Consider the following 20014-nt stretch of genomic DNA (forward strand, 5'->3'; position numbering starts at 1 on the left):
ACTGAACTTTATTTCACGAGTCAAGAATTTGAAGGGCTTGGCCCTAAGAGTAAATGTCGTTTAGAACAAGGGGGTGTCAATACCAAGATGATGCAAATCAAATGAACAAGCTTGACTTTAAGGTTGGTTTTTGTCGGTGTCAAAAAATAGGATGCGTGCAGATGGCTGAACAGCTTGAGTTGAATATCCCCCCCCCGATCCTTTTGGGGGTTGGGTTGGGGGTCTTCTTGTTCCCATCCCACCAGCATGGATCTGGTCACTAGATATATAGTCCATTTCCCCTGTCGTCCTATTAAGCCTCCACTTCTTCTCCCCTCCCGGGGTGTGTTGGCTGTTCTGCACCCCTGGGCTCTCAAACATGAGAGGGCCTCCCTCTCCCTGGAGGACCAAGGGAAGCGAGGGGCTCTCAGTGTTAGCCGACCCCTCCCTCTCCCTCCCTCAGACCCCCCCCCCCCACACACACACACACACACACACTTGCCCCAAGAATGGATACATGATGAATTATTTAGTTAGTTGTAGAGCTAGTGAAGGAAGTTCTCCTCTCATGGTGTTAATGTGTGATTGTTGGATAGGATTCAGAAAAAAACATTGTGGCTTACTACTAGAGAATTATTCTAGGCTGTGTGATACATATACACTGTATGTATCTCTGTGTGGGTGTGTGTGTCTGAGTTTGTGAATCCTCTGCAAGGATGAACTGGAGTGTGCTCAAACCAGCTCTGCCCACACAGAACAAGAGGAGAAAGGCAGACAGTGAGAGGCCATTGACGGTCTTCCTGGGCCTTTGACTGGGCCCAGCAGGTCTATAGCTGGAGAAGCTGTTTGGTGACTAGATCTGGGGCAGGGGGGGCTGGGGTCATAGTCCAGGCTTTAATGTCCTCAATAGTCACCGGCTCCCTACTGAACCTACTTAATATGCAGTTCTTTTCACCTACCGCTTCCCATTGAAGCAAACAAGCTATGGTTAAAGTGGGCTATTCCGAAAGCCGGAAGTGGATAACAAAGCAAACATTACAATCTCTTGTCTGTATCAAGCGTTGCATTCGAAAACCTTATTGTGGGTTTTTGATGGAATATTTAACAATACTTTGTAGATTGTTTGGGTATGTGAGTGTGACACTGCTTGAGGAGTTGTCACCCCACAGCCACATGACAGCAGCGTTTCCAGTGTAAAAGTCACAACATAAACACAAGCAAATCTATGCTGAGCTATCAAGAATGTAAGCAAGTTCATCAGCAGTGCTTCCATCTAATCTCATTTGTACGTTTGCGATTTCAGCTGTTTACTGTTTTTGGTGTCACCATTTTGGGGAATTCAAAAGGTATTATCTAATTCATTTCTAAATCACTCCCCTAGCAGAGACTACGCTCCCCTGAATCGATAACTTCCTCGTTATTCTTCCTGGACGGCGCTTTCCTCATTTTGAGTTGGGAGTGAGCAGCGAGGCTGCTCTCGCCATTTAGCTTTGGATCCGGAGCGTGACATCACTCGCCTCTCGGGTTTCAGCAATTTTTACTACTGGCTACACACGCGTTCCGCCGCGCCGCTCTGTCAGCTGGGACGCTCTGCTCTGCTTCCAACACTGTGGAGGAGGCGCACTTCACCGGAGACGCTCCGAGCTAACGGGCTCTCACCGGACTCTCCTTTTAGTCGGCTCTTTCGCTGCGTCTTATCACTGTCCCTCGCCTGGATACACGGTTACATGATCGGATCGGCTGTCTCTGAAACATTTGTGAAGCCGCTCAGTGTGAGTAAATTCGTTTTTCCGATATTGATTTCGGCTGCATTTGCGGTTCTCTGTTGGTGATTTGAGGCTATTTGCGACGCTGTGCGTCTTAATGTATGTGTTTCCCATCTGCTCAGGTGTTCTCTCTGCCTTATGTCGAGTGTTTTTTTCTATCCAATGCATGTTTTTGCGTCGATATCCAATAATGGGTTGGGGATCATTTGTTTGGCACGTGTGGTAGGCTGCACGGATACAAACAGCAGCTGCAACACCAGAGTGCAATAGTTGACTAGACGCGCTGTTTTTAATCAATGTGCGCAATGTTAACGACCTGCGACGTCAATGCGGACAGGGTGGAGGACTGATCGTATTGTGGTCACTTGAGAGAAGTTTCAGATAATACCAAGCGATATCAATGGGAACAGAACAGTGAGCCGGATATGTGGACGTTCCTTTTAATTTTCACGTTTTATCAGTCTGTGGAGAGAGTGTTTTGCTTTGCTGGCATAGTATTTTCAAAACAAAATGAGCGTGTGAGTGTAACACCATACTGTAGTCAGCTACCGTATGGGCCCTAGGCAGTGGTTCAAGGTAGGCAGTCGTTTGAGGTTAAACTGTAACCCCAACCCCTATATACACACACACACACACACACACACACACACACACACACACACACACACACACACACACACACACACACACACACACACACACACACACACACACACACACACACACACACGGCAATGTTGGCCGGTTTGTAATAAGTAATAGTAGGCCTTTATTTTTCAATGTTAACCCTGTCTGAGTTCGATGTAGAACCTGCTACTCAATCAGAATGGATGTGGGTGTGGTATGCCTTTTAGCAAATCACTTGCTGGCAGAAAGAAAATCAGTCTGTCATTGTAGTCATCGGGTTTCTCCTGGGAGACGATACACAAATACACTAATTAAGTAAATGGGACACATACAGCAGTGTTTTCCAAAGCCTGACTTCCCTAAAATGAAGCACTTCACCTGAAGCTAGAGAGCCATACGGCTATCGATCGTCTGTCAAGCCCAACTTCAGTTCAGTGTCCCAGAATATAGCCGAATCTCCTCCGAATCTCCTCGTCCTTTATACAGCAGAATATACATCAGGTTTCTTTCCTTATATGACATGTTTTTGTGTTCACCCTCCTTCCACAATCAACAAGGTAACACTACAATAGAAGTAGAGGATTGAAAATGGGATTATTAGTTTTGAGCCATCAACACCAATATTTTTTGCATAATTGTATAATTTCTTGCCCAATATTTATTTTCTGGGCTTTATTATATACTGTAAAGAATATGCATTTCTTTCATCGGGATTGGCTCCTTGACACCTTATGCGTGTTGTGGTTTTTACAGACCACTCTTCCAAGCCATGGTGCGTGCGTGTTTGCGTGTGTGTGTTCTATTCAACTCTAGTGTATAGTCTGTTTAATCTGTGATTTCAGGAGAGAGAGAGAGAGAGAGAGGGGGAGAGAGAGAGTGAGAGGGGGGGAGAGAGAGAGAGGGAGGGAGGGACCCCACAACACGTCAGGTCACTCTGAATGCATGTGTGGCGTTTTTGGTTGATTGATATCGTTTCCCGAGCTCGGTGGGCCAGTGGCGTTGACGTCTCCTCACCCACCACACTTTGTTCTGCCCCGAGCCTGGAACAATACAGCGATGAGGACTGCAGTAAAAACAGTTGGTCTCATGGGGGCTAGCCCCTGGAAAAACCAACTCTCGCTGCCTGAGAAAACGTCAAGGAGGGTGTGGGTGTTATGCCGGCCAGAGGGAAGATTCAACCAGTAAAACTGCAGAAACCAGGGAAACATGCCCCACCCCCCGGCTATGTCCTCCCATTCCAGCTTCAGCTCCTGTTTTTCATACCGTCCCATTTCAATTATTATGATTATTAAATGCATGCTGAGAGCAGGCAGCCAGGAGCCGTCTTGCACAAGTTGATTTGAGAAAGTTTTTAATATCTGCCACATTTGAAAGTGATTCAGTGCCCCCAACCTCCAACGCTGTGTTTTTGCTTTGAAAGCACATCCTTCGTGACTTGCCGACTGGAGTGAAAATAACATTTCATATTCAAGAAATTGCCTCGTAGTATTCTCACTCCTCTGAACACGCAGTCCTGAACAATTTCTGTCAAAAAGCTACCCTCCCATGGATCACCAAATTCAAAACACACCACTGTAACCACGCAATATTTCAGTGACGAGGCAAAAATAATAAATAGTACACAGACTTTAAAAACAATGGTGATGCATTTGCCATGAAGGCAATAAGCAATTCTGAATTAAAACACATAACATTGCAATTTGGCCTGCAGTTGTACAGGTAATTGTATTTAAGTTTCACTGACTTCTACTGAAACCACAAATTACTTTAAGTTTTAGTTAAACTTTAATGTGTGTGTGTGTGTGTGTGTGTGTGTCATGCTTTTTAAATGTTTGTTCTCGCTTTTTACCAGAGTAGAAAGTAAACCCATACCCTATTCTCACTAGTTGAACAAAGTAGGGCAGGTAGAGCTGCTGCCAACTTTAAACATTTGAACGCAGGGTTTATTGATGGAAAGGCCTTATTTTGCATATGTAAGCTGTTTCAGTTCTTCTGTACACCTGTGCACATTAATTGCCTCATTCACCTGCAATGTAGCATTATGTCACAGACAAAGATATGTTTGTAGAGCATGGCATCAACACTGTCACAATCAGATATTCAAATGCCTTCCGGATCTTGCAACCAGCTGATCCCAAACCCATAATATCCTTACTGCATTAGTTCTACAGCAAAACGCGCCATGGTTGCCTTCACAGTATACTGTCGTCATTCAGTTTAATGTAATGGGAGTTATCTTCAGTGTAGTTGGAGGCAGTATCTATTTATAGAAGACACAAGAGCAGAGGGAGATCATTGTTTCGATACGCCTGAGTGGTTGCCTGAACTGGAACAGAACAGAGCCAATCATCATCGCAGTGTAGCTTTACTATTGTCTGGGGCAAACAGATGTGACAATGCTATTAAATCTGGGATGATGTCAATTCAAACCATTCTCGTTTCTTTAAAACATTTTCTTTTTAAAATTGTTGTGTATAAAGTAATTGGAAGAGCATGTTTACAGCCTTGGAGTCCAGTCCGCCTTCTAGCTAGTAAACATGTTTGTTAGTGGTGTTGTTGTCTTAAGTGGTTGTATTTTTATTTTTAAAACCTGCTGGGAAAAGAACATCCAAAACGAGCCAGGGTAAGACCATTTTCCATGTTGACCCCTGGAGCATGAACCCCTTAATATTAGGACTCACAGCTAATGACGGAGAACAGAACAGAATCCATCCAAGAACAAGCCCTGCCTCACCACAGGGTCAACCAAGCTAACGGCTCAAGCCTCCTGCCTCTCTGCACCATCCGTCTCTGAAGGGGTTGGGACCTCCTGCTGTACTTTCCTCCCGGCATGACCATTTTTCATCTCGGCTCTAAAGGACACGAAAGACCCAAGCTAGAAGGACGGGCAGAAAAAAAAGAAAGGCTACTGCCTTAATTTCAAGGGGAAATGTTACCAGATGCCCCCCTTCACCATACGGCTCCTGTGGCTTTGGGCTTGCATATATTTTAGTTCAGTGACCTCAGACCACATCCTTGTGATGGTCTTTGAATGCTGCAGCAGCAGCTAAGGTTGGTTGGCTGAGGCTTTTGGCAAGAATGTTTAAACTGTTATATTAAATAGAAAAGTGTAATGGTAACCTTTTGGACCGTGTTGTAGTGATTAGGTATCATTGGTATGCTGCCACTTTTGCATTGCCTGGGTTGCTTGACAATCACTTTTCTGTTCTGTGACAAATTAATATCCGATGTTCTTTTTGATTATAGCTTTTTCAAGCCAATAATGTGCCATAAAATTGCTGGAGATAATATCTCCCTTCATTTTGGATTTTGGAATCAGTTTGTGTACATAATTCTTTTGCCAGGACTTTGCAAGAGAGGTAGAAGGAATGCCGTAGGAATATATCAGTGATACGAAAGGTGCATACTTATATTTGGGTTTTATTACTAGTTATCAAATCATCTCCCGTATTTTGATCTCCCAGTTTTTCATGTATTTTTACACAGATCCAAGGGAGAATGTTCATGAAACCTTCAGCCATTTCATTTCAGAGGACGATTCAGCTCTTTGATGTAGCCCTCTTCTTAGCACTCTTATAAACACTGACCTGGCACATTGAATACATCTGTAGATCCTTATTTAACGCCAGGAGGGGCTTTTGCTCTTCATGTCCCAACCATTTCAATACTATCTGACCTGAGCACTAGTTTTATCTTCAAGGCAGTTTCACTACTAAGAGTTTGGACAGTTTTCCATTTTATCTTGCTGCAGAGCTCCATATCTGCAGACTTCACAAAGATGAGTTTTCTGCTTTTCACTGGGTCGTTACCAGCTACCATAACACTGCTGAAAGTGCTACTCCTGCACGCCTGTAATCTGTCACCAAATTTTTTGGTGTTTTGAGATATGGCAGATCATATACTGTGCCGGGAGCAGTGCTATTACTGGCCAGAACATTGGTGTTCTTGCTTCAAAGAAAGGCTGATTGATGACTTATTACAGTAAAATAAGAGGCAGTGGGTAGAGTTGTGCATCTCACTATTATTACTAGTATGAGCAGCACCTGCCGTCAATGAGTGGAGAGATTGATTTAGACTTCCTACATTCTATAACAGCTATAAAGGGCCCTTTTGTGAACCTAAAACGGATGTAAAAGTAACAGTAACAACTGCTGTTATGCACCATGTTGTGCTCATCGTGGTTCTCCTGCATCTCGTCCCACACCGTGAGACTGCATCTCCCTGACTTGCCTTTCTCTTCACCTTGTGTCTGATGGGACCTCTGAAGAGTGAGTTATTAGCAAACCCATGCACGGTGCACTGTCTGCGTCTTCATTCCACACCATGCAGCCTCCTGCCAACAATGCCTCCAGTAATTATAGGCTAGCGCGAAGCAGAGGGCTGCACTCTGGGCTAAAATGGAACCCAACCCTATACTTTATATGTATTATTTGCTCGTTCCAGTGCACGAGAAGCCCGTGTTTAAAGCGGTATTTTTGGGTTTTAGTTTGACTCCGTTGAAAGCCAAGTGAGTTAAATTATGAAAAGATTTGACGTCTGAATGGAATAGTATTCGGTACTGGGATGTTTTCCTTTGTCTTAAAATGAGTGTGCATGTCCAGTGTTTGGTCTTTCCATTGTCTGTACAGGGAGTCACAGTAGTAACCTGTGAATGGCTGGATGATACTTGCTTTAATCCTTTTGGATGGTACGCCGGTATGTGCAATTCGTAAGTTGCAAATCTCCCAGCTTTCTTGCGACATTTGAGGAGGCACGTCCCCTTTTGGTCGTAGTAGCTTTCCCGTTTCTCATTGGCTAGTCATTGTTATTGTTAGTTACATTAGCCTCTTTAGCAAACCAGCTCGAAAACAAACAACACAACTTTTATTGTATTGCACGCACAGCAAGACCATGCAATGAATAAATTGGTGACCGGCATATAAACGACCACCGTGATACAAATACAAAGAAAATAAATCTCTTTACAGGCGCAGACATTTTTGTTGACGAGTAGTACGGTCGGCCTCACTGAACTCGCTTTACTTTCAAAGCGATGAGATACTATGACCAAAAGGCGGCCTGCCTAATTGAAATGCCTCAAGAAAGCTGGGAGATTAGCAACTTGCGACTTGCACGTACCGGCGTACCATCCAAATGGATTTCAGCATTAGATAAACCCCCCACCAGCAGGGTTACCAGGCACTCTTTGCTCATTGGGCGAAAGAGCAGCACTACATTCCTCTTGCATTGTGTATTATGATGAACCATTTTAGTATCAGACATTCAATTTTCTGTTTTAATACATTACAATTATTTTCCAACTCCTAACAATATAGTCCTTATCGATGGCGTTTCATTGTAATCGCCTGATATGTAGGAGGAGCAGTTGTTGTTTTGCAACCCCACTAGATAGCGACCCCCTCCGGCCTTGAAGATCACACAGGTCACTGACCCCACGTCAGTGGAATGCTTCGGTTGTTGCAGACGTCCCAGCCTTCCCATGCCCCTCCTACTCCTCTAGAACTGTGTGGTCTCTGTCCTGGTGCTAATCACGTCAGTATGGAAGGGCCTTTTTTGTGGCTATAATTACACGACCGGCTGGGTGGGTGGCTTCCTCGATGGCTCTGTGATTAGATGGAGAGTGCAGGGGTGCAAGGCATGCTACTGGATCACGAAGTTTGAGAAAGGCTTTTCTTTACTGCTGCCAGTACTTATAAATCCCAGAGTTTGGAGTGTGTTGTATCGTGCTAAACAAGGAGTTGAAAGATGTTGAAGTTCACCACTAAACAATATGCAAGGTCAGTATTATATATGTGTATACTTAATATTTGATATGTTGATTTGGTCCCATGTGGTTCTGTCGCCGATGCTGCTAGACAGTTTTGCATTTGGTTGTGTGTATTGGAGAACAAATATGCAATGCATTCTGCCTACTTCAACCACAGCTCATCGTGGTCCGCAAAACTCTTTCATGTTGTTATGTGGGTGTGAAAGTGAAAGTGATTTCGGAATATAAATATTTGAAAACTCACTGATAATATCTCCACTGTTGCGACAACAGCTTCCCTATTGGGCCTCTACTGCCCTCACTAAGTCTCTCGTCTTCTTCGCCCTACCACAACTGAATGCAACCTTTTATTTATTTACTTACTCTCCCCACACCTACTGGTTAATCTACCTTTGGAAGCGTGTCTTCAACTGGTGACCTCATTGGAGAAAGCCAGTGTTTTGTGATAGTCACAATAAGAGGCCTGTTCCTCCACTCTGTTTGAAGGATGGGCTTTGACAGCAAGGCTCATTGTTGTTGACAGCTGTAAGTGTCTGAGTGTGCTGTTTTCGCTGCCTACTTATTTTCTCCTTTCCTTATTCTCTCTTTCCTCCCTCCAGCCACAATGAGCGGAAGGTGACCTGCAAACATCCCGTCTCCGGCATCCCATCACAAGACAACTGCATCTTTGTTGTCAACGAACAGTAAGTCTCTTCTTTGTGCCTCTGGAAATGCTGCCGAGCCACATTGCTGAGCTCTGCCATCACACGTTTAGACCGCCCGATATGTGTATCAGACATCAGCGTGTAGCAAGGCGTAGCCATGGCAGCACTTTCACAACTACATTGTCGTGCTGTGGCTGGTAGGGTCTGTGCTGGTGGTATGTCGGACTGCTAGGGGCTGGGGGCAGATGTATGGAGGCTTTGATACTTCTAGAGCCAGTGAACAATATGGTAATGTGTCTTGTCTATGACGGTCAACATAAAATCGATTCCATTTTCTCACGGAAATAAGACCGTAATCAAGAGAAAACAGGATTAAAATCCAATGTTTTTGACAGTCTCTGTTTTTGAACGTTCCACTGCCCTCCGAAAGCCAGCTGCGTTCTTCTCGTGGCGTTGAATCGTAACTCGGTGTACTCTTCAACGTCATGACCAGGGGACACCGCTGGCGAGGTGTGTGTGGTCTTCTGGAGCTCCCTATGTGCAGAGGCTGATGAGGACGGCTGCGTCAGAGAGAATTAGGCTCTCAAACACATAAGAAAGACTATTCTTCAAAAGTTCCACAAAGTTGACGTTGATTGTATTCATGGGGATAACACGCCCCCCTTCTTTCGCGAAGGCCAAACCAAAAACAATGTCTTTGTTTTTTAAATCTGTGTTTGAATGCGACACCTAGACCTTAAGTCTGCTTACGAAAGCGTTAAGTCGCTCATTATCGGCACCTTGACCTTGGAGGACTTCATGCCCGTGCTGTCTGAACAAATGCAAGAGCCTAAGCCATCAGTAGAGCAGCCGATGTGACCTCCTGTCCTTCTACCTGCAGCGGTAACACATGCTTTGTGCTCAGGTTTCAGTTCATACATAAGGACAAGAGTTAAATTAACGTCCCCTTTTTAACGAGGCTCAGCCAGAATAAAGACAGGAAGTAAGTGAGAAGCTCCCACAAAGGGGAAGGTGAGGCTGAACTTCAGACACTCTCCACTTCCTTCAGTGTGGACACTTATAATTACATAGACAGAGTGTTGACCTCTGTTCAGGAGGGTTAAGGGAGGTATGTGGATGAAAATGAAGAGCTTGGGTTGTATCAAAGGCTTCATATCCTCATTGTCGGAGGACACTTTTCTCTCGTAAATAGATGGACCCTTATAGAAAGGCGGTCATTATTGAGACCTTGCAGTGTAATGTATACACCTAGCCAAATGTCTATTGGCTGAACTTTCAGGCCTTCCTTTCATAAGTCTGGCGTAAACAGATTGGCTTGCTTGTCAAATCCCATCAAGATAGATGATCATCTTTTTATTACGTAGAAATGTTTGCTTATTCAGTGTTCAAAACCAAACCAACGTCCTTCCCTTTTCTGTTCATAGAACAAAAACCTCCCCAATTTCCACATGACTAAAAACACATGACCCTAACCCTGCTTGAATAGGGGATGCTTCTTTGTCTGGTTTATTTTTCAGCAGTCATAATACACACTCTTGACACATTCCTCTCTTCATGACTATCACCTCCTTGTTGTTCCTCAAGCTCTCAGTACAGTGTGATTGCAAGTTTAAACATGAAATGTTTTCACCAAAATGATAGGAAAAACGGATTGTTAAACGATCCAATAGGGTATCAATCATAGTAGCTACAAAAAAACCTACAAATCCAATTAACTTGCACCTAAAAGTTGAAATGCCTACCAAAGGTCTTGGTAACGGCACCAAGGAAATGGACATAATGCTTGACTATTGGAGATACTGCTCTTAATCCTGCAGTTGGCTGTGTTTCATCGACATTAAAGAAGGGGGGGGGGGGGGGGGGGAATCCTCTGCCTCTGCCTCCGCCAGTAAGAAAAAGGCAAATTAAAAAGTTAAGCTGCCTCCCCCATCCCTTGGATGAAGATACAAATGACTGCTAATCGGCTCCGTGCACCAGACCTCTAATCAGGAGTCCAATAAATGCATATAAGGGATGAAATCCGTAAGGCAGAATTGTTCTTATTGATACAAATGTTTGTCTTCGAAGTCCATTTGCATGCATACACTTATCACATAGGCAATTAACCAACTGTGAAAATTGGTATACAGATGAGACCAAAGTTGTATAATTACATAGATGGGTAAGCATAACTTCAACTTAAATGATTTAACTTGCACATCTTACTTAAAGCGAATCATGGCGTTTACGTCTTCCACTAGCTTCGTGATGGCTGTCATACTAAAGTCATTGAGACTGAGCTCACCCACATCACATAAATAGCAATTATATGTTATGCTCCCACTTTGAATTCAATTGAAGCTGATTCCAAGGGGCCTTTAATATTGTACAGTGAATGTTAGCATAATTCACATGTCAAATTATAGCATCTAGTAAGCCCAGGTTTTGAACGTGTTCCGCTTGACATGTTTTTAATGACCTACTCTGCCTGAGGTTGGAGGATAATTGACGTGATAATTAGTAATCTGGGACAGACGAATGTGTGGTCCATGCTCTAGGAGTAGGCGGTTGGTATTAATTATCATGTTGAAGTGGTCTGTTTCAAGTCGAAGCGATCAGGTCCTTTTACCAAGTGCTGGATGGAGACAGAGTTGACTCAAGTATACAGTGGGCCTTACAAGAATAAATCCGATCTTAACGTGAACTCCTATTGCTGATCAATTGAATGCAATGACTGTCTCTCATATTCATAGAAACTGTATTTCAAATTTCTCTCCCAATTCTCTTTTGCCTTATAGCGTGAACTGTGGACAATTGGGTCACTCTGTATTTGGAAGGTAATGCACAGTCAAGTATGATGAATGCTGTGTGTATTTAACTTTGTAGTTCAAACAACCGTCACACATCTTTGTCTGTCTGTGTATGTATGGTCTGTATCATTTCACACTAACAACAGGCTGGGAGGTGTTTAAATAGAGGTTTACTCAGTCTCCTGTTATGTGTTTGCATTCCAACATCATGCAAGGTGTCTAATATAGTCTGGACCAAATGTTGTGCTTGACAGAGCAAAAACATTAAGGAACCACCGGTAAGCCAAGAACCCCTTTAGTACTTGAAACTTCATGTGGGGCTTGGTGTTGAATAGTGTCAAAAACTGAATTCACATTTACTACTATGTATTCTCAGCTCACCAACCTAAGTTCACCTTCTCGGTTGCTTCCTAAATTTGACAAAGTATTGCTTCTGCTCTCTTTGGTGTCGACGGGGTGCTAACTGCTTCCCGTAGTCACGCTACATTAAGCCTCGGAGTGTCGGAGACTTTGAGCATTTCAGCCCCTTTCCCGATACAGGGTCACCATGTCTAGCATGCAATATGTGGCAGGGCTGTGTGGAAATGTAATTAGCCTCCACCGCTATGTGGCTGAAGAGCAGGCCAGTGCGTGCTACACTCCCTTCCCTTTGATTACTGCGCCGCCGAGCCCAGCGTCATCTAACGCTGGCTCAAGTGCTGTTCAGCCCCTGTGTATATCCCCGCCCCTGGAAGCTTACCTCGAGGCTTTTGTTAGTATTCTGTCTCCTCTTTTTATTCTGAATGCTTGAAGGTCACGTGCACCGCCGAACAAAAGTGTTCTAAAGCACCCTGGTTTCGTTACAGAATGCTGCGTGGTCAATTTAAAGTGCCCCCTCAGCCAGACAGTTCAGGATTGCCCCCCAAACCCTCACATGCGCCCCCCCCCCCAGTGGAGCCAGGCATCGCAGAGCGCTTAATCCCCCCTGCTTCCTTTTTACCGGCTCACACCCACACCCACACACAAATACACAATTAGTCTGACCGAAGTGGTGGTGTTTGGGGTGGTGTTGGTGGTGGTGGAGGTGAGGGAGGCACTGTATATTCCAGCCGGGGTTTGTGTTTGGATTCGATCCAAGGGCTTTGTTAGTTTGTATGGCAGCATTGAGCGAATCCTCTACAGCGTGGGGATGACATCAGTTTTAGGAGTGTGAGCCGTAGTGTAGTTCATCAAGTATATATTTATACGCGTATCACAGCTGTAACAATGGATAATTGTTTATGGAAATTTGATTCCTTGGTGAAAGAGTACCCCTTTGATTAAAAGGGAACTCCTTTGATTAAAGAGGACCCCTTTGATTAAAAGGTTTTTTTTTTGTTAACAAAACAACTGTTTACAAAACAGTTTCATTTGACACGTTTCAATTTACTAATTGAAACGTGATACATACCATAGTCGTATAATCATGTTCTGGTCATCAGTATTTGGACAAGTTGGTATATTATTCTATCACATAATCAGACCTGATGGCAACCATCGTTGCATTTGCTGGTCAGGTGCAACAATAACCAAGATAACTTTCAAAGATGCTGACTCAAACTGCACCCCACGATGAGTATATTGTTTTATTAACTCACTAGTGTACCTTGTTCTTAAAAGCTAATACTATCTTGAGTATCCACTCCATGATGCCACATTAAACCGGTTGTATGACGTGTGTCTTCTACATCCGTGACATGCAGTAGGCAGGGTCTGTACTATGGAACCAATTGGTCATTCCTGGTGTTATTCCGGCAGTCTCTTTAATGCCCATCTGCCTGCACCACTGCAGCTTGTGTTGGAAAGAGCTGACGCACACTCTCTGCTCTCCCCCTTTAATTCCAGTGCCAGCAGTGGGATTATCAGGCATGCAGTAATTGGCAATAAAGCCCACACAGTATAAATGTGTGTCCACAAACGGGCCGTCAGCTAAAAAGAGCATTGTCCCATGTTTTTTCCGACCAACGCTGGCCAATCTCTTCCGCCCACACCGCTTCATGTCGTAGGAGAGGGTTGGCACGACATTGATTATGGATCACTTAGTGTCTGACCTGACAGTCAGTGGTAAATACGACTGTGTCTCTCATTGAGGTTGAGAGGAAGGGAGGGCCTGGTGGTCCCATATGCTACTAATATAAATTATTGATATTTAAATTCTGTCAAGAAAAGAGGATGCTGTCTGTCCACACATCCCACAACCCTTTTTTTTTTATGATTTATGCTTCTCCTTCTCTGGAGAAATCAAGGTTTAGGGTTTACTTTGAATTTACTAATAGCCATACTTTGAATAAACGCCCAACTTTAATTACGCAACACAAACTAATTAATCTGTCTGTTATTTCCATTGTTCTGTCCCATCGTTGTTTTGTAGCATCAAACTTGTATTCCCAGTCACTGTCGGCTGTCCCCGCAAGGGAATGAACCCTTTTTATCTGTTGCTTGCTCTGATGACTGTCTACTATGTCTGTTTATCCTGTGTTTGTCCTCCTGAGTCCAAAGAGCATGCACTCTGTTATGGCTCTGTTATAGTAATGTTCAATGATCGATTTTAAAAAACTGAAAAACTTGATATCATTTTGCAAGCAAATGATAACACAAGCCAAGGTCTCAGGCTTTCCGTACTGTGTTTTGCTTGTTCAGGTTGGTCACAGGAGTTTTTCAGTGCACTCAATGTTTGGGCCAATGGGAAGTAGGCGAGGGCTGTACTTGTTCAGTGACCTCAAACCCAATATATCCATGAGATGACACCTTTTTCCCTGCCGCAGTACATGTGTTCTACTTCAGTTTTTCTCGTCTCGGTCCCTCGCGTCCACAACACTGTAGTCTCAACGACGGAGCACATTTCCAAATGCCATCGGCTGCTTATTGTTTTACAAATACAATTTGACATTTGACTACAGGTCTTCTCCGAAAAGTCTTCCTCATTGTTGCTGGGTCTGTTTTCGTTGGGAAGCCTCTATAAAGGCTCTCCTGGCCTAGTTACCACCGAAGCTCAATGTGTCAGTAGTATCTGCAGTATCTGCAGACCATTGACATTTGTTGGGAGATGAATCCACACCGACACGGTTGGAGTAATTGGCTTCGTTCATAGGCCCATGTCTTGAGATTCCATTTCGAACCAAAGTTTCCCGAATTCAGAGAGCAGACGAAGCAAATTCGTAACGGATTGGGCCTGACCCGAACAGGCCTCCTCAACCTACTTTCTGACTTCTCTCATATCGAGGTCATTGAGCAAACTGCGGTTGTGTTTGTGGCCAAGGGGTCTGCTCTCGAAGGCTCACAGTGTTTCTATGTGTCACCTGGTGCAGATCAGCCCAAACAGCCCCAGCCAATGAGAAGAAGGACCGATTCCTGAGCGACATGAGTGAGGCCTCCAACTACACGGGCGCCTCTGACTATGCCACGCATCAGAACAGCCCAGCGGGAAGAGTGAGTGGCACACACATGAATTACATGACAGGGTAGGGAATCTGTATGAGATCTTGCTCAGGTCATAAGGTTTTGCAACATTTTTTTTTTTAAATGGCCATTTAACTTCAGTAGAACTCATGTTTTTTTTTTTTAAATGCATACTTTTAAATCAAATTAATCAAGATGCTTCAACACGATTTTGTTATTCTCCAAGGTGTAGCCCGTGAATATAACCACATCCTCACATGTTTAATGCATACCCATTTCCAGCCTTCCAGACCCTCGAAGAAAGTTCATAACTTTGGGAAGCGTTCCAATTCTATCAGAAGGAACCCAGGTGCCCCGGTTATCAGGAGCAACTGGCTGTATAAACAGGTAAGTGAATAAGAAACTAGCATGAGATTTGGGTACGAAATCAGCATCTGCTGTAGAGGCACCAAACTGCTCATGTTCATCCCTGGTGTAAACCTATGTCCTTGCATCCATCTGTTCAATTCTTGCATAAAACTATTCCGCACTAAAGCTGTGGCAAATTTCTTTAAACCAAATCGCAGGATGCTTTGTCAAGCTTTCCTTCTAAGCCGGTCACCTAAGGGGCACGTTGCTTTAAATAGCAGCCCTTCATCCCAGCTCCCTTGTTGGTTTACACCAAGGGCGAGGGCTTGGCTTTATTAGGGCCGCTATTAGCTGGGGTGTTGTTCTCACGTTTTCCCCCTGAAGTGGAAGTCTAATTTAGTCTTGGCGCTCCCACCAACGGCCTTCTTGAGCTGTGTAGGGGGAGAGAGCTCACGCAGGCTTTCTTATTGAGGAGCCTCAATGAGTAGGGTCGGGGGAGGGAGGGAAGACTTGTCATTCGAAACAAAAAAGCCTCCGACGTGTACTTCTATTCAGAGCCATTCAAACCTCGGTTCTTTTGAAGTTCACGACTGGGACAAGCAGCAGCAGCCGCCGCCGCACTTGGGCTGACCCATCGACGGAGTGCGCTCACCACAACCTCTCTCTCTCTCTCTCTCCGAGAGGCCCGAACTGTCATACAAGCAGGCGAAAGAGAAATAAGGAACTGTAGCTCAACGCTTGCTCGTTCGTAAGCAGGAACGGGGAACTACGCGTTGGCCTTAGTCCGCTTTCTAATCCCCTCGATGCATCTTAGAAACAGAATCGAGTGCTTCTAGAGAAGGACTGTATTTTTATATGCATGTACTCCCCGAACAATGGAATCCCCCTTTGTTTTAACGCTTAAACGGTTGTTTTGGTTGTAATCACAGACCCATGAACCAACCAAAACACTCCTTTTTTATTCGGTGCAAATCATACTGGAAATCAAATCATCCCATCTCTTTGCATTCCTGCAGCGTCTGGGTAGGGTCCAGCTAAAGAAGTACTGCAGCCCAAGTCCAGCGTCTTGTTTCTCGATTTCTATTTTCATTTGTCAAATAAGCTGTTTCCAGCGTTTTTTGGTGGCATGTGTTGGATCAATAGCCTGTGTTCCTCTCTCGGTCTCTGCAGGACAGCACTGGGATGAAGCTGTGGAAGAAAAGGTGGTTTGTGCTGTCGGACCTGTGCCTGTTTTACTACCGAGGTGAGTCCAGGTGACTGGGCAGCATCCCCCCCCCTTTTTAATTCGTAGCGCTCTCTACACATAATAGTAGGAACACAGCCATGAACATCCGAAGTGACTGCTTGTGTTATTCCGTGCTGCTGGATTTATTGGTCTAATGAGTGCGAGCCTCCATCCCCATGGAGGGCCACGTCGCTGCAGCTGTCCGCTGAACTCGATCCCTTTTTATTGTTGCTAGTTTTGCTTTTCATTATGAAGCTCCCAAAGGTTCTCCCGAAATGTATCGCTGAGATAAAATCAGACGTGTCCCCCTCCCCTGTCCCGCACAGAAAAGAAACGCCTCCATCACGTACCACAGGGGCTACCCCATCAGACTGAGCTATGTTTGTATGCACAGGCACGGAGAGTTGAACGTTGGGTTAGGCCGAGAGGGAACGAAAGGCTGCTCAGTCCTGCACGCTTTTCAATCTTTTGCATCGGGACTCTAGGGGGCTGTGGGACATAATCTCTCTCGCTCTTGCTCTCGCTCTCTCTCATCCAAAGTTTTATTCGCCAAGACACTGCATTATTCCTCTCAGCCTGTGTGTGTGTGTGTGTGTGTATGTGTGTTCCTCTCCGCCTGTGTGTGTGTGTGTGTGTGTGTGTGTGTGTGTGTGTGTGTGTGTGTGTCAGGGAGTTGTTTACTTTCACATTGCGTTTTCTTATTAATTATTTATTATTGACCTGTGATGTGGAAGAAGAAGAAGTGTGCACTCAAACACCCACACACCTACAGTCTTAGCAGGGGTACTTTCCCATAAACCAACACAAACAAACTCTCTGATGCACGCACACGCATAGGGACTAAACAAACGAAAATTGTCAAGAGGGGCAAAGGCAGCCACATCAAGGGCATGTTTTGTATTCCCTTTGGGTGAGCTATGCAGATGGAGTGGTGATATATTTAGATAGCTAGACGATGTTGTGCATATGACACAAACCCAATGTTCATTAGTCAGACTGATATGCACTGTGCCCTATAATTCTGCCACCAGCAACTGTCCCTTTTCAGTTGGCATTCCGGTTTTGGTTCGGTTTTCATCATGTCGTTCAACAAATAGTTTAACATTGTTTCACACGAAAATGGGTTCCAGCTCCAACCGGATTCCCCTTTTTGTTTTGTCTCGACATGCAGATGAGAAAGAAGAGGGGATACTGGGCAGCATCCTCCTGCCCAGTTTCCATGTTTCCATGCTCTCTGTGGACGACCACATTAACAGGAAATACGCCTTCAAGGTCAGTCCATATTTCAACTCCCATCAAACTGTATTTTTGTCTCTCGTCGCCTGGGTAGTTGAAGGAATCTTGAAAATGCCGTGGTTCTGTTTCCCAGTTTAGCTTTTATCAAATGTTCTAAGTTGTGTCAAGCTGCCTCCAGCTGTGTCACTGCGGTAAATAAGTCAAGACGCATTTGTGAACTTGGGCCTTGAAGCAATGGTTTTTCTCTTGTATTATTGAATAGAAATCGAAGAATGTGTTTTTGTTAAATTTGTAAAAGATGCATCCACGTCGTCGGCGAGTACACACAAACGCAAGCGGTTATTAAACCACCGAGGTGACGCAGGGCGCTGCATAAGCCTACCCCCGACCTGCGCTAAACCCAAGCTCGCTGGCAGCCCCGCTGTCCCGTCCCATCCTATCCTATTGTCAGATCTCACCAGCCTTCAGTTTTTCACTGTGGGACCATTTCATAAACCCTGAGACACGGCCGGGTGCGCTGCCAAGCTCAGCCACACACAGACGCCCAGAAGTCTGCCCAAGGCCTCTCCAACCACACGGCCCGCCCGCCTGCCAGGCTAGACACAGGCTAACACGGGGGAACGGGCTAGAGAGAGCACAGGGCACGGCCATGCGCCTGCTTCAGCGGGATCCAAATAGGAATAGGATTTCTCCTCTTGTTGTTTTTTTTACTCGCAGCATACCATGCATTCTAAACCCCCAATCCTGAGTTGTGGTTGCCCCAGCGGCATCATGGGACTCCCTCGGCTTGACTCCCTCAGCTTGACTCGAGTGTTCGGCAGAAGTGGAATAGAGTGACGGCAATGTTTTCAGACCTGGGTAGTCACGATATTGTGCGTGTTTTATGAACATTGTGTATCTTTGTGTGTGTGTGTTTGTGTGTCTGTGGCTTGTTCATACACGCTGTAACAATACGATGGGGTGTGTGCGCTACGAGGCAACGGTGGGGACCCAGCAGCTTGTGCGCCAGACGCTGTGTTGTAACATGGTAAGTCATGCAGTATATTGCAAGCATTTCATTAAGCAGTAGGCACTGGTATGCATCGGTTTGGCTCATGCATAGAAACATAGCTTGCTGAGGTTTTGCACTCCCATCGCTCAACTGATTGAAAGCATTTTATTTTTTTCTCCCCACCTCAGTGTCTCCAATGCAATTTACTCGACATTACCTTGCGGTCTAATCTTGCTTATTGCCTTTTCGACCCTTTTAAAAAAAATCCTAATTAAATGTTGGGCCGTGGTTCAATCGACACATTGCCTCACGCCTTTCCTCTCTCTCTTCCAGGTAACATTGTGAATCTGTCCCTCTCATCCTGACACCCCCGTTCCACGACGACGTCGACAACAGGCGACTCACCCCAACATGCGGACGTACTACTTCTGCACAGACACGCCCAAAGAGATGGAGGCGTGGATGAGGGCTATGACCGAGGCGGCACTCGTCCACTCCGAGCCCGTCAAAAGGTTTGTGTTCACTACAAACCTTACCGTTGACATCGGATAAGTGAGACGGATGTATCGGTGCCCAGATAGGCGTGTTTACCTTGAGATAAGGTTTAAGTACAAGGTACTATCACCTCTATCGTTGGCCGTAATCTCAGAACGCATTACCGCCCATAATGCCCACCCATAATGCACCGCGAAACCGAACCCAGCAGGCAACGCTTGCCATGCGCTGTTCTCATCGCTGCTACCAGCTTGCATTTATGTGCATTCATAACACTTATTGCACACACGCAGTAAAACAAGGGCATAACTGCTTTATGCAACGATGATGTGACCTCCTTAGCGTGTGAGCTCCAGATGGTGAGAGTGATGTGGCACAGTACAGTCGCACCTTATTGGAGCAAAACCTCTTTTTGAAAGAGCCTTATTTTTTTTATGCTGGCGTTTGAAAACGGGCGAACAGATTAGCCCTTTTTTTAATTACCCAATGCAATCTGAGAGTCAACTGAGGACGGCCGTTCATTCAGAGCTACTACTGCTACAGCCGCGAGATAACGCGAGCTGTACATGCTGTGCTCGCTTTATCATTTCCAATAGTATTCAATCGTATCTCTATGGCTGATGCATAGTGTTCAGAGCGAACAAACACATATTAACCCTGACTGTTATGAACCGTTCCCTTTTGTTGTAATAGGCCATTTTTAAATAAGACTATTGAATAAGCATGAGGT

At 44.9% G+C, this 20014-nt stretch overlaps 1 protein-coding gene across 1 annotated transcript in view; it reads left to right on the forward strand.

The window, feature by feature from the left end:
- LOC130388591 (pleckstrin homology domain-containing family A member 5-like) overlaps positions 1 to 20014 on the forward strand; it is a 67364-nt gene that overhangs the window by 24432 nt on the left and 22918 nt on the right. The window contains exons 4-9 of the mRNA XM_056597963.1: positions 8739 to 8822; positions 14899 to 15019; positions 15272 to 15376; positions 16508 to 16580; positions 17734 to 17834; positions 19186 to 19301. Coding sequence (XP_056453938.1) covers positions 8739 to 8822; positions 14899 to 15019; positions 15272 to 15376; positions 16508 to 16580; positions 17734 to 17834; positions 19186 to 19301 — 600 coding nt within the window. The remainder of the gene's footprint in view (positions 1 to 8738; positions 8823 to 14898; positions 15020 to 15271; positions 15377 to 16507; positions 16581 to 17733; positions 17835 to 19185; positions 19302 to 20014) is intronic.

The sequence above is a fragment of the Gadus chalcogrammus genome, chromosome 9 (assembly GCF_026213295.1).
Source record: "Gadus chalcogrammus isolate NIFS_2021 chromosome 9, NIFS_Gcha_1.0, whole genome shotgun sequence".
NCBI classification, from domain to species: Eukaryota; Metazoa; Chordata; class Actinopteri; order Gadiformes; family Gadidae; genus Gadus; species Gadus chalcogrammus.